General features: G+C 42.5%; 1 protein-coding gene across 1 annotated transcript; it reads right to left on the reverse strand.

Annotated features, from left to right (window-relative positions):
• Window positions 1-6,720: 6,720 nt before the first annotated feature.
• Window positions 6,721-13,928, reverse strand: LOC311586365 (uncharacterized protein; the record flags this gene model as incomplete). Its single annotated transcript, XM_084762318.1, has 4 exons — window positions 6,721-7,122; window positions 7,191-7,303; window positions 10,501-10,839; window positions 13,880-13,928. The coding sequence occupies 4 exons, from the start codon at window positions 13,926-13,928 to the stop codon at window positions 6,721-6,723; spliced, it is 903 nt and encodes a 300-aa protein (XP_084618444.1).
• Between the last annotated feature and the right edge of the window lie 915 nt (window positions 13,929-14,843).

Here is a 14,843-nt window from a genome sequence, read left to right on the forward strand (position 1 = left end):
AGATGGAACCCATATGCTCTGTAAAAGCAATCCTAAGTGCTGATCCATCTCTCTAACTCCACATGAAATTTCTTTATTGAAAATGTGAATCTATTTTCTTGAGGTGGCCAACAATTGAAATATAAAACATGGGCTGGAGAGATGGCTCAGAGGTTAAGAGCACTGACTGTTCTTCCAGAGGTCTTGAGTTCAATTCTCAGCAACCATGTGGTGGCTCACAACCATCTATATAATGTAATCTGATGCCCTCTTCTGGCATACAGGCAGAGCAATGTAGACATAATAATAAGTAAATATTTAAAATAAAATAAAATATAAAACATATGCTGTAAGCCCAGAACATAAAGGCAGAAGGTTAAGAAGTTCCAAGCTGCCCTCAGCTACACAGTAAGTTCAAAGGCAGCCTAGGGTATAGAAGACCCTGCTTCAAAACCTCAAAAGAGAAAGAAAGAAAGAAATCAAACAAACAATGATATTTAGGAAGAGAGCCACCAGCGTTTAAGCTTTACAAGTTAACAAAAGGAATCTTTATGGACCCCACACACACACACACTGGGCATGCGAGCTCAGTGCATTTAAGTGGCTTTGCATCCTGTTTCAGGAGTTAAACATTTGCTCTGCCAAAGTTCCTTGGATTTTGCCATCATTTATGGGGGGGGGGGCGCGCCAGACCCTGACACTGGGAACTGTGATAAAGTTACTCACATATGATAGTCGGGATGATTGCAAGGATCAACAGCGCAGCGAACACGGAGATTCCGATGTAGAAGCCCTTAGTGAGGATCTTCAGGGGGTGTTCTGCCGGAGCCACTTCCTAAGGAAACACCAGCAATTGGAGAGGCACCAACTAAGAGGAGCAGAAAACCCATCCTAGACCTCAACCTAGACTTTTCCCTCCACTGACAGTGGCTATGGTAGAATGCGCAGGCATGTGGAAGTGTATGCCTTGGTTCCCAGCACATGGGAGGTGGAGGCAGAAGAATGTCTGAGAGTTCCAGAAGAGTCTACTGGACACAGCAGTTCTGGGACAGCCAGAGTTACACACACACAGAGAGAGAGAGTGTGTGTTTTGTTTTGTTTTGTAATAGAGAAGAGTAAGCAAGTAAAACGAAGCACCCTGAGTTGGTACTAAGCTGTGGAACTCTAGACAATGCAAACTTCAAAGCATCTAGGAGGAGGAGGAAAATGTTTTCTAAGTGGTGTGAGGTGAGGTGACTACATGGTTGCGAATCTTGAAAGCGATTATATCAGGATTAATATTTAGCGGGTTATTCCTCTATTGAGAAAAACAATGGCTCTTTTATAAGCCGGCACTCTGGTGTTGCGAGAATGTGCTCAGCTACTGAGTCCTGTCTATCCTCTTAGAGCTGATGTATCTTAGAAAATTCTAGTTTCTACTGTTCTTTCCTTTTGGGACAAGGTTTCACTTTTCAACACCGAGCCAGCGGCTATCTTGGAACTCTCCATGCAGACCAACCTGGCCTCTAACTCAGAGATGGACCTGCCCGTGTCCCCTAATGGCTGCGATCAAAGCCATGGTCCTCACGCCAGGCAAGATCTACATCTTTATGGAGCCACTCAGGAGAAGCTGCTCATGGGTGCACCCTGATTAACTCCCTGAGACGAGACAGACACGCAGATTCCACCCTAGTGTCCCAGTGCCGGTGAGCAGGGGTCAGCACAGGTGCAGTAAGCATGAGGCAGGCTGGGCATCCCCTAAGGCCCTTTCATAGCTCAGCACTAACCTCCTGCCCTCAGCCAACCCAGGAGATGGTCCAACTGCAGGGAGTGGAGCATGAGGTCAGGTCTTTGCCTGTGTAGGAGCCTCAACTCTGGATCACAAGCCCAGCTCCTCTGCTCAGTCAGTGAGACCATGGACACGTTAGCTCAGCCTGGGAGCTCTGTCTCTACAGCTACAAACAGCAGCTTCAGTTGGGGGCTCAGGTAAGTACTCTCAGGTGCTTCTTGACGAGCACTCTGGGAGTGTAGAAGAAAACAAGGTTTGTTACTCTGACAGGGTCTCCCGTATCCTAGGCTGGCCCAGAACTCACTATGTAACCAACATGACGAACTTCTGATCCTCCTGCCTGCACCTGCTGCGTGCTTGGATTACAGGTGTGTCTACCACGCCCATGTGAACAATCACATTATAGTTTCCTGGTTATGAGTAGCAGCAATGCCTATCCTCCCTCATTCATCGTCACATTTTCTTTTCAATCCTCCCATGAGATGGAGTCTAGGAAGCTGATCAACAGGCTCATGATGTAGGATGCTAACTGGGGCACAGTGGTACCCACCTTTGATCCCGGCACTCGGGATGCAGAGGCAGGTGGATCTCTGTGAGTTTGAGGCCAGCTTGATCTACAGAGTGAGTTCCAGGACATCCAAGGCTACACAGAGAAACACTCTCTTGAAAGAAAGAAAAAAAAAAAAGATGTAGGCTGCTGTTGCTAAGTGTGGATGTGCACACCTGCAGGCCCAAGACTGAAATGTAGAGGCAGGAGGGTCAGGGGTTGGAAGTTAATTCTTCTCGCTGTAAGCATGGCTGTACTGCAGTTAACCAAGCTCAGGCACAACTGCACCACGCAGGGCTGTGTAAACTGTACAAGTCCCTCAGTTAACAGTGCTTTCAATGCAGCATGACAGTTTCTGACATTCCACTAGGACACACTAATATGGTGTGTTCGTTTATTCTCTCTTGGTTAGCTTTTTTTTTTCTTTTTAACCTAACTTTTAACCAGAAAACCAGTCAACCCCTCTCTGTGTCATTACCTTCCTCCATTGTTGTTTAAAATACCATCTATTGGGCATATCTTACAAACTTGCTTCTTATCACCCATCTTGGGAATCAAATTCCTTTCTTTTTTTTAATGGATTCATTATCATATATTTAATACTGTCCTGTGTCTCTGAGTTTTTTCAGACAGGGTCTTAATATATGAGCCACCATGTGGTTGCTGGGAAATAAACGCAGGACCTGTGGAAGAGCAGACTATGCTCTTAAGCACTGAACCATCTCTCCAGCCCCCAGAGTCTCAATATGTAACCCAAGATGTCCTGGTAGCCCACGCTATTCTCAAACTTGGTACCTCTTGTGTCAGGTACCTGAGTTCTGAGATAAAGGCATTAACAACTATGCCCGACTCTTTTTTCTTCTATTTCTTTTTCCTCTTTTGGGACAAAAGTCTATGAACTAATTTGATAGGCAAAAATGTTTAAAGGCAGCATGATCAGAAAGACAGACAAGTGAATCTCATTATTAACAACAGGGTGGGATATGCTTACAGTGTGATCACTCCAAGGGTGGTGTGAGGATGTCACAGTGTCAGTCCAAGCTGTGCAACAAGAATGAAAATTAATTATAATTACAAAAATGTTTGATTTTCACTACAGACACCACACATATTCACACCATCTTCTATGATGAATTGAAAGTTAAATAACATGATCAAATACTATAGGGACACAGAGTATCACACTAAATACTTAACATTTTAATGAATTTCTCTAGGGAGTAGTACATCTTAATTTTTGTGTTCTGGTCTGATGGAAAATCCTATGTATCTATCTATCTATCTATCTATCTATCTATCTCTGAAAAAATACAAATGCATGGCCAGGTTTATCTACAAGTCTGAAAGAACTCAGCTGTGGGACAGTTTAAGGTCCTACCTTATCCATATGAGCTGAGGATGGTAAGTACACAAACGCCACATGCACGTCCAAAGGTCAGGTGACTCTACTCAGTGTCAGTGGAACTACCATGGCATCTGTAATAGTGTCTTCTCACATACTATGTCACTTGTATAGGAATTGCTTTAGAAATCACCTGTCATATTACCCACAAGCCAACATGTCTCATACAATGTGAGGATCCGGATTTCCTCTGGCCCAGGAGTCACTGAACTCTATTCACATATCAGGACATTTCTGAGACACCTATTTTTGGAACAGATTATATCTTTTATGTTTTCTAAAATCTGTGTGTCAAAAACAGAATTCTTGCTCTGCCAAGTAACTGCAATAAACAAATGCCTTACATCCTAACCATGAACACCTCAATTAAATTTTATTCATTAAAAATTAACATACATCAGATGATTATTCATATCTAGTTTTACCAAATGAAAAACATCTCTGCTGGTAACACACACATACAGTGCCGAACAATGAGTGGAAACACTTCAGGTCTATGGAAATCCCAAGTACTTGTAAAGCTGGCATTGCCTCCGCATTACTCTGTTTACGTTTTACTCACTGGGAGACCCCTTCCATAGAGCCAAAGGCAATGACAAAGTTTAGGCAACATTTACAGTCTAGGCTCTGTCATAGATGGGACCAGAAGGAGGGCCTTCCTGGTATAAGAGTGAGTGACTCAGTAAGGAAGCAGGATAAAATTTTAATTGATATTGACAGCCACGGTGGCAAACGCTATCACTAGAGGCAAGAAGACCTCTATGGCTTCAAGGCAAACTTGGTCTACATAATGTGTTCCCTGCCAGCCAAGTTGAGATCCTATCTCAAGAAAACAAAGTTGCCAGCAGGACATATGAAGACATATTCTGTCATTCTTTTCTAAATCTCTGGTTTCAACGGAGTCAGTAACTCATCCACGGTCTCCAAACTCAGCCCATGATCCCATCCTCTGAAACACCAAAAGCTAAGTTTTGAGATGCTCTATCAGTCCTGAGAAGCCCTCACAGTTCTACAGTGTGTGTAGCTGCCTGGAACAAAGTGGAATTTCTTACAAACCCTGTGCTCTGAAATCACAGTTATAACCTAGTGCAAACTCAATGTAGCCCAGTCCTTCAGGGTCCTCCTGGTTGATGTATACACATGCCAATGGGAGGCAAGAAAATCAATATCTACCATCAGATTGCTCTAGAAAAAAAGTGGTGACCCTTCTGATGCTCCTCAGAATCCAGCCTTACTCCGGAGATAGATGGGTTTTAGGAAGCTTCAAGTGTCTCTCTAACACCCATCTTTTCACTTTTGGATGTAAAAGATTTGATGTAATCTTGTCTTTGGGTGGCAAGCTTTCCCCCAGCTCTAACAAACTATTCATTACTATTAAGTCTAAATTCATGTATTTAGGCATTTGAAGTATGAACTTTGGGATGTCGGCCAAAGCATATGCATAACATTTATTTTTATATTAAGTTGCATGTATATAGATATGTCATCTGTGTAAGGGTTTCTACATTTTATTTCAGAAGCTTATGGAGGCCAGAGGCATACAGGGGTACAGCAGGCATTTGTGAACTGCTCAGTGTGGGTGCCTGGAGCCAACTCAGGAGCTCCTCAAGAGCAAAACTTGCTTTTAGCTATGGAACCATATCTCCAGCCCAAGAATAAACATTCCAAATCCCCCAAAGACTTTAAATCCAATGCATAAATCATCAGTATAAAAAAACATCTTTTGGCTGGGCATGGTGGCACACACCTTTAATCCTAGCACTTGGGAGGCAGAGGCAGGCACATCTCTGTGAGTTGGAGGCCAGCCTGGTCAACACAGAGAGTCCAGGATAGCCAAGGCTAAACAGAGAAACCCTGTCTCAAAAGAGCCAAAAACAAACAAACAAAAAACAAAAAAAAATCTTTTGAGTCTTTCTGCCTCACAAATAAGTTAAAAGCAAAACATTAGAAATCGTCAACTGCCCCTAAAAACAAAGACTTAAGAAGTCTTCTTCAACCAGGCAGTGTGGTGCATGCCTTTAATCCAAGCACTGGGATGCAGAGGCAGGAGAATCACTGTGAGCTCAAGGCCAGCCTGGTCTACAAAGTGAGTCCAGGATAGACAAAATAACATAGAGAAACCCTGTCTCAGAAAACAAGAAGAAGAAGAAGAAGAAGAAGAAGAAGAAGAAGAAGAAGAAGAAGAAGAAGAAGAAGAAGTCTTCTTCAGTGAGGATTTGAACATCTGTGCCTGTGGCAGGAGGCCTGGCCCTGGTATTAGAAGAAGCAGCTTCCAATTCAAGAGATCAGAGACAGAGTCTGAGCCACTTTCTGTCTTCATAAATTGCACCATGTACTTTCTGACTCTGTGCTCATTCTGCCACTGTAAGACAGGGACAGATCCAAGCTATATTAGACAGCTGTCTGATAATTAAACACTGCATCTTAAAGCATGTAGTATGCTATCTGGTACTCAAGAAGTGTTAAATGTTAGCTTCACTTAACTATGGGTTAAGCGCATGGACCAATTTCAGAATGGATGTAAAGGGTCCAGAGTCTCCTTACCCTGACCCTAGTTGTAAGTCATTCCCTATTTTTATTCCAGAAAGTCATGCCCACTAAGCAACATTCTCATCATCCTCATTAGCTATCTTAGATCAATTATCCACCTAAGTCTGGCTATTAGTGAATACGCTGGGAATCTGAAGAGATGGGTGTCCTCCATCTTCTTCAGTGTAACTTAAGACAGGAAAAAAATCACTGACCGTGTGAAGCTGTTGTTTAGGACCCAGTTGATAACACTTCACCTATGCTATATTTCTGACTTAGTGTCCTGTATGTGCCACCACCTCTCATGAGAAGGACTCTGGGCCTTGAAGCATATGGGTTTTACCTGGTTTGGGAGTCTGCATGTGTGTTGATGTTGGCAGAGTAGATGGAGAGATTCTGGTTGGTTTTGGCAAATCTGTGGGGCCTGTAGAGATAATTGTGTGTTGTGTGGTAGTTGTGGATATCCTTGAAGTCGTTGTGGGTTTTGTGGTAGTTTCAGGTTTCCTTGAAGTAGTTGAGGGTTTTATGGAAGTTGTTGGTCTGCTTGGAGTAGCTGTAGATTTGGGGATTGTTGAGGGTCTCCTTGAAGTTGTAATTATTTTTGTGGTTGTTGAGGGTCTTATAGGAGTAGTTGTGAATTTTATGGTTGTTGAGGGGGTTCTTGGAGTGGTTGTGGGCTTCATGGTTGTTGTTATAGGTTTTGTGGTTGTTGCTGGTCTCCTTGGAGTAGTTATGGGTCTCCTTGAAGTAGTTGTTGATTTTGTGGTAGTTGAGGGTCTTCTTGGAGTAGTTGTGGGTTTTCTTGTTGTGGGGGGTCTCCTTGGAGTAGTTGTTGGTTTTGTGGTAGTTGACAGTCTTCTTGGAGTAGTTGTGGGCTTTCTTTGTATGAGGGGTCTCCTTGAAGTAGTTGTTAGGTTTGTGGCAATTGATTGTCTTCTTGCAATAGTTGTGGGTTTCCTTAGAACAGTTATATGTTTCTTTGGGATAGCTCCGGGTTTCCTTGGAGTAGGTCTAGGTCCATTAATAAGCTTGAATCTACTTGAAATTGTAGGTCTCCTTGAAGAACTTGTTGGACCTTCTGAATTTAGAATTAAATATGAAAGTAAGGATCAGTCAAGTAAGAAGAAAGAAGAGTCTTTTGCTACATCCACACTGCACACCAATGGGAAGCTATTCCAGGCAGAGGCACTACTACTGAACTTCTGTTCTTTGTCACTGACCATCTAGGATGTGTCAGGGAGGAGCAAGAGACACAGGCTCACCAACAGGAGGCAGCTGCACTGACAACATAGATAAGAACAGAACCCATGTTCATATGAAACACTTTATGAATGACAGCTGTCAGATCCTCAGGGGGCTGGAACTAATTTTCTACCTTTCATTGGTAAGTGACTGACTTCTCCCACAGATTCTAGGCTCAGCATGTTCAATACAGTCAGCCCTGAGAGGACACATCACACAGTGGTGCATCATAGCTGAAGGCTACCTAGGCTAGCTGGCCCATGAGAGATCCAACGCAAAGCCCAACACAAGGAGTCAGTACTTTGAGATAGAAAGTAGATATCATCTTCTATGTTTTTTTTGTTTTTGTTTGTTTTTTTTTTTTTTTACAATTTAAGAGAAACAGAAGAAATATCACTTATCCAAAAATGCGTGGTACCAGGAGTTTCAGAATTTGGATATTTCTGAAAATATTATAATAGGTGCATATAGCTTACGGTGGGACTCAAGTATAAATATGAACTGATATGGCATTTATAAGCATATACTTTATACATATAGCTTACAGGTTACATGATAAACTCTTAATAAACTTCTGCATATGAAAATGTTATGGTATCGACATTCCCAGGTTCATTACTAAGGCAATGCCCAAGAGGTTTTAGATCTTGAAGTACTACAGATTTGGGATTTTGGGATAACACAGGTTCAACCCCTTCACAAATCAAGAAAATCAGAAGTGCAAGAAGACTCCAAATAGCTACTGATGGTTTGAGAGTGCACAGAGACCCAAGACCAGAATTATGAGAAAACAGTGCCTGGAAGAAACAGTCAGTGAGGACCCCAGCAGGAGCACATACTGTTCTGTCAGGTGACAAGTTTTCCCATGAGCACTTCATTCAATCCTAACTCAGTTACCTACAAATAAAACCCAGGAACTGAGATCAACTCTTTCAAACATTCTTCTCTCTAGTGGATGCAATGCAATTTGAGTATAGAATGTTTTCTCCATTAAAAAAGAAAAGAAAAGAAAAATATGTGTTCACTTGTTACATGCAGGAAGCTAATAGAAGTAGAGTTCAGCCCACTTTTACATTTTAAAACGTGTTAATATTTGTTCACTTATTTTTGTTGCCTCCTCCCCAGAGTGTGATTTTTTTCCATGGCCCGTGTGTTAAGGTCAGAGGACAACTTGAGAGAGTTGGTTCTCACCTTCTACCAAGTAGCTTTCAAAAACTGAACTCAGGTCATTAAGCTTTAGCCACAGGCCCCTTTACCCACTGAGCCATCTCAGGGGCCCTCAAACACCTTACCGTAGAGGGCCAGATAGTAAGTATTTGGGGTTCAGGAACCGAAAAATAGGTGTTCAGCAGCGAGCACATCAATCAGCTGACAACCCAGCAAGGACCGGGTGTGGCTGTGATGCAGTAAGTCCATTCACACCAGGGCGTGGGTCTGTTACAAACCTAGCCTGCCCAGACCATAATTTGCAGAAGCAATCTGATGTGGTACCCAGAGGCTTGAGAACAATCTAAACCACACCCTGGAAAGTATGAAACTCTGAAGTGCAGAGAGAAGCAAACACGCAACAACAAACAACAACAACGAAATCTAGTCAGAAGATCATAATGAGAACAAAAACCAGAAAAGAAGGCACCAGCTCAGGTTCTTTTCTGCTCAGTTTTCTTTTCTTACTCTGGGGCATTTTTTTTTCTCTCTCTCCCAGGTAGATTGGAGATTATTAATGGGCTGGTGTGGATCCTGAGACAGTGTGTTTAAATCACAAGAAAATGTAGGATTGGTTGGTAAGGATAAGGCAGTGTCTCCTGTGGACCTAACTAGCCAGACAAGGACTGTTAAACACTGACCTGGGAAAGAATTTCAAGGGTTGATAACAGGTCCACTATCAACAATTTCAAGGTGAGGCGGGCCTTTAATCCCATCGCTCATGAAGCAGAGGCAGGTGGGTCCCTATGTGAGGTGAGCCTGATCTATATATGGACGTCAGCCAGACTATAACAGTGTTACCCTATACCAAAAAAATAATTATAAAGTAAAAATTTAAAAAATAAATGACAAATGATAGGACTGAGCAATTACCAAAGTGGTCTGAATTTAAGAAGAAAACAGACAGGTTACTGTTGGCTTCTCGTGTCAGTGTACGCCCTTAGTGAAGGAGGTTAGGGAATGACACAAGAAGAAGGCACAGCCTCATGTTCACCTTCCTTTATGAGAAGGGATGTCCGCATCAAAAAGGAAACTGTCATGAGCTAAGAACTGGGGCTTCCATGAACTTCTCACTAGTAACCACTGAGCAGGTGTTGGGAGAAAAAAAAACACAAAACTTTCCCATGTGAACATTTTTGTGTCTAAAGTGACAACTTTGTGACATGATGTGAGACCTATTTCAAAAGCCCAAGGCAGGGAAGAGAGTTAAGAGTTCTCCATCTACTCCCATGGCCTGTGCTCAGGGGTCAGCTGAGCACTGTTGACGCCAGCGCCACCGAGCAGCAGCGCCCTGCATTGCCTGCATCCCAGGTGAGAGCTGTTAAATTTTACAGTGTTGAGAACGGGTATCTTAGGGTCGCAGGCCATTACCTCAGAGACAGAGGATGCCCGCTAGTTCAAGTCACTTCAGCTTAAATAATACTCCCCGCTGTGTCTCAGGGCAGAAACGTGAATGCGGTTTCATGGTTCTACAAGACTGTCCCAAGGACATCAAGGACTCCAACACCGACTTAGCTCACGGTCTTGTATTAAGAGAGATTTTTAGCTTCATCCAGGCACATAAAATGTTTTGTGTGCTCCCAAAGGGCATGTAAGCCTGGATGCGATGGGTCTTACTTGGTGTTCTTAGCAGGAGACAGCTAGAGGCTGGAGCATGGCCATCAAAGGACAGCATGAGATTATTTCGTTAAAAAGAATACAAAGCAAACATTTAATCACAGCAGGTTCATAAGAACCTTCGTTTCCTTGTTATAAGATTAGAACAACTTATCAGCAGACAACTCAGTTTGCTTGCAAGGACTAAGCAAAGAAATGAGGCGAGCTTACCTGGCTGAACTTGCAGTGAGAAGGTCAGTCTCCGTACACCATCTGATCCCTTCGTTTCCACTCGACAGCAGTAGAGACCACTGTCACTCTCAGCGACACTCTCTATCGTCAAGGACGCATTTCCTTGAAGAAGCTGACCCTTTAGCTGGTAGTGATTGTTTGTCAGATAATAGATTTTGTAGCCATCAGTCCAGATAAATGTTTGTCCACTTGTATCAGACGTGCATTCCCCGCGGCCCCAGATCACGGAGGAGATTCCATTAGACACAGGATAAGAACATGGCAGTGTGACAGGGTGACCCACCACGGCGTGCACTTCTGGGAAGGAACCCACAGCAGCTGTGGATACAAGGGTGGAGGTGAGAACGAGCACTCACTGTTTCCTACAGTTGATTAACTTCTTCATTCTTTCCCAATTTTTCTTTCTGCCTTGGCGAAGTTATTAAACCTGATACATGATGCATGGGAGACCTTCGCTCTATTAAACCTTCTTCTCATTTTTCTTTGTAGAGTTCTGATAGCTTAGCATTCTTATTATAAGCAGTTTTCTGTTAGCTTAATCTTCAGTGTGATTATGTACTGGATATGTGTGTGTGGATAAAGCAATTTTCTGTAGTTTATTATGTTCACACTGTATCTTTTTTTTCTGTTGCTTTTTTTTTTTTGAGACTATGTTTCTCTTTGTAGTCTTGGCTGTCCTGAAACTCATTCTGTAGACCAGGCTGGCCTCAAACTCAGAGAGACCTGCCTGCTTCTGCCTCCTGAGTGGTGGGGTTAAAGGCATGCATCACTACACTGGAGTTGAATTCATTTTATATTCATTTATTTCCCTTTTTTCTCTACTTACTTTCTTCTATGTAGTTCTCCCAGCTAGGCTAGCCTAGATCTCATAGAGATCCACCTAATTCTGACTGCTAGGGTTAAAGGCATGAACCACTGTACCTGACCTGTTGGTTTGTTTGTAGACAGAGTCTTGCTCTGTAGCCCAGCTGGGCTTGCACTTCTTATTCTCCTGCCTTGTCCTCCTGAGAAATGGTACCACAAGCATGTCCACTGACACTAGCTCAGATTTTTAACTAAAAAAAGTTCAAGCCAGGCATGGTGGTGCACACCTCCAGCACTTGGGAGGCAGAGGCAGGCAGATCTCTGAGTTCAAGGCCAGCCTGGTCTTCAAAGGGAGTCCAGGACAGCCAGGGCTATTACACAGAGAAACCTTGTCTCGAAAAACAAAAACAACAACAAAAAATTCAAAACTGTTCTCCCAAATGTTGTACATCATGATGGAACCTGCAAAACTAGAACTTGGAAGATGAAGTCAGGAAACTAGTGAACTGAAGACCAGCCTGGCCTTATGTGACCCTATCTCAACATCTTCCACCTTCCATCTTCCCCTCAAGGCTATGGAAAATGAAATCACTCTTTACTTTCACAGACCAAAGTAAGTCTGTTTTGCTTAAAACTTTCATTTCTGTATTTGGATGACCTCCTCCTGAACTGCAGATCTTGAAAAATCCCCCACAGAAGATACATTTGGCACAGAGATACAGAGTAACAAATCAGCAGGAAAACAGGAAAGTACTAAAAGTCCAGACGTTCCTCCAGATCTCCCAGAAAGTTATTCCTTAGAAGTTAATTGTCTGTGGTTTGGCACCAGACTTGTACCAATCAGTTTAAAGGGCAATACTCCACCACAAATGTCATCCAATCATATACTGCAAAACCCATTTCTTTGTCTAAAACCCAAAGAACCCACAAACTGTTCTTAATCCACTGCATCGGTGAGGGAGGAAGCCCCTGCATGGGCTTGAATAAACAGCCCTCATTCACTTGCATCAGAAGCAGCTTCTGAGTGGTCTTTGGGGACCTTAAGATCTGGCCATAACAACTTACCTCTCCTATACAAAGAGCAAAGCCCAGGTCTTTTTGTTTGTTTGGGTTTTGGTTTGGTTTTTGTTTGTGTTTGTTGTTCAGCATTGTTGATTTAAAGGTAGAACTTCACTAACTTCAGCATCAATTTTCAGAGCGCCTTTTGTTTATCCATATGGTTTTCATTGGGATTTTTTTGGGACAAGGTCTCACTGTATACCTTTGGATGGCTTCAGTCTTTAGAACTCTGCATGTAGAAAAGGCTGCCTAAGTTCATGGGGATCTGCCTGTCTCTACCAGTGGTGAGATTAAAGTGTGCACCACCAGGCCATGCTCAGGCTGGGTTTTATACAACCATCAGGGAGGCCTGAGGCTTTAGGATCAGTGCTTTAAACATTAAAAACTAAACAAAACAAAGCCCAAGTGATGATTCACTTCTCACATGTTGGTAAACATTGCAGAACCTGAACACTCACTTGTAACAACACAAAATCTGAAAATCAATCAAAGATTGAAACATGCAACATTGAAACATAAAAGAAAAACTTTAATATGTAACCGTTGAGATGTTGGACAGAATTTTGTGTTACCAATTGCTTCTGAGTAAGGAAATCTGTTAGCTGGAGATGCAGCTCAAGGATACTATGCTCACCTTGCCTGCCCACACCAGCGCCTGGGGTGGATCCCAGCACAGAAACAAAGAAGCAAACAGCGTAAGACAGTAAACTGTGAGTGTCACTGACTAGTCACCTACACTCAGACCAAGGCATTTAGGACATGGTCTGAGAAAGCATATTCCTTGATTTATAAAATGAGTGTGTAACAGGTATGTATTTCTCACTGGCACTCATTACTTAATTTTGCTTAATACTATTTTTTTCTAAGACCACAAATATAATACATGTTACATAATCAAATTATAGAAATCTGTGATAAGAATTAACAACCTTCCATGATCCCATTTCCTAGAGATCAGATTGTAAAATGGAGACTTTGCGCCCGATGTAGGGGTTCACACCTGTAATCTCAGCTCTTGGCAGGCAGCGACAGGAAGATCAGAAGTTTGAGGCCTTTCATGTCTTGGAGCAGCCCAGGCTATTTTTGGACCCATCTCAAAAAAATTTAATATGCTATTCACTATTTTTCCCTATATTGCACAATGTTTTCAGCTAGCATTTTTTTAATTAAATGATTGAAATCAAGGGCTTTTTAGTGGCATATAGGCCAAGTAAAGGTCAGGTGGCGCTTTCATGTCCTTTCTTTAGCTCTCCTGCATTGCCTATCACATGTATATACATGTACTCATCCTTACTTGAATATTACATAAATACATATGCATTCACTCCTTACGTGACAACCTCGTGGACCTTATTTTTAAATGTGATAGATTAAGAAATTTCTTTGGAGTTACAGTTTCATCCTGGCTCTTTGCTATAGTACCGACCCAGAGGGAACATATTTTTCTTTTGAAGCTCCATCCTCTGAGGCATCCCCCAGTTCAACTCTCACTTACCTGGGAGGAGGAGTATGAGGCCTGAAATGAGGACTTGATAATACATCATGATGTTGATGTGAAGGACAATGAGGAGACGCTCTGGTTGGATGTGGTCCTCCCACACGAAATCTGGACAAGTCTTAATTCTCAGAAGGCAACTTATCTTTGCTCCCAGCTAGGGTGAATCGTGAGGGTCTGCTCTGCTGGGGATGAGAAAAACCCATCATCAAAGGCTTCATTCCGGGCTCTGTACATTCCTCATGGTGAAGGCTCTGTGCCTTCTCATGGACAAGGAAAGCCATCCTCCCAAACAGCCTCTTCTTTCTGAGCCTTTTCCCATGTATAGCCATCAATTTCACTCTTGATCTTAGCACAAATAAGACAGTAAGCAGAGAAAGATTGAAGGCAGAGAGAAGAGTGTTCTGTCAGTAGGACCCTAAGCAAGGGCCAGACTTCTAGTGGTGGTATACTTGCCCTCTGCTGGACTCAGAGCTGTACGTGCTCAGAAGCTACCATGATTGGTCCCTAAGATGGACTGAGAAGAGTGTGACACATTTTTGCCTAAGCACGCTGTCACATCTATGTCAAATACAAGACTTTTGAAAGTTTTATTTTTAATTCCACTGTTACCACTAATAGACAGAGGCTGAGAGAGTAGGAACAAATACTGCTCTCACTAGAATATTACTAGTAGGCTACTGCAATATCTTTCTGGTTAAGAGGCCCTATTTCTCTTACAGAAAACCTGAGAGAGGGTTAGGGTAACACCGTGTTGGGAGGCTCACAACCACTAGCTCTGGAAATGCACAAGAATCAAACATTCCTTGGACACCTGTGCTCACACACATCACCATACATAGATACACACAATTAAAATCAACATGTTTATAGACATAAAAATATGTTTATAACAACTTTGAAATTATAGATGTATAAAATAACAATGTATCCAATTTACTATAGTAAACCCTAATATAAAGCG

The sequence above is a fragment of the Acomys minous genome, assembly GCF_964271855.1.
Source record: "Acomys minous genome assembly, chromosome: 16".
Classification (NCBI taxonomy): Eukaryota; Metazoa; Chordata; class Mammalia; order Rodentia; family Muridae; genus Acomys; species Acomys minous.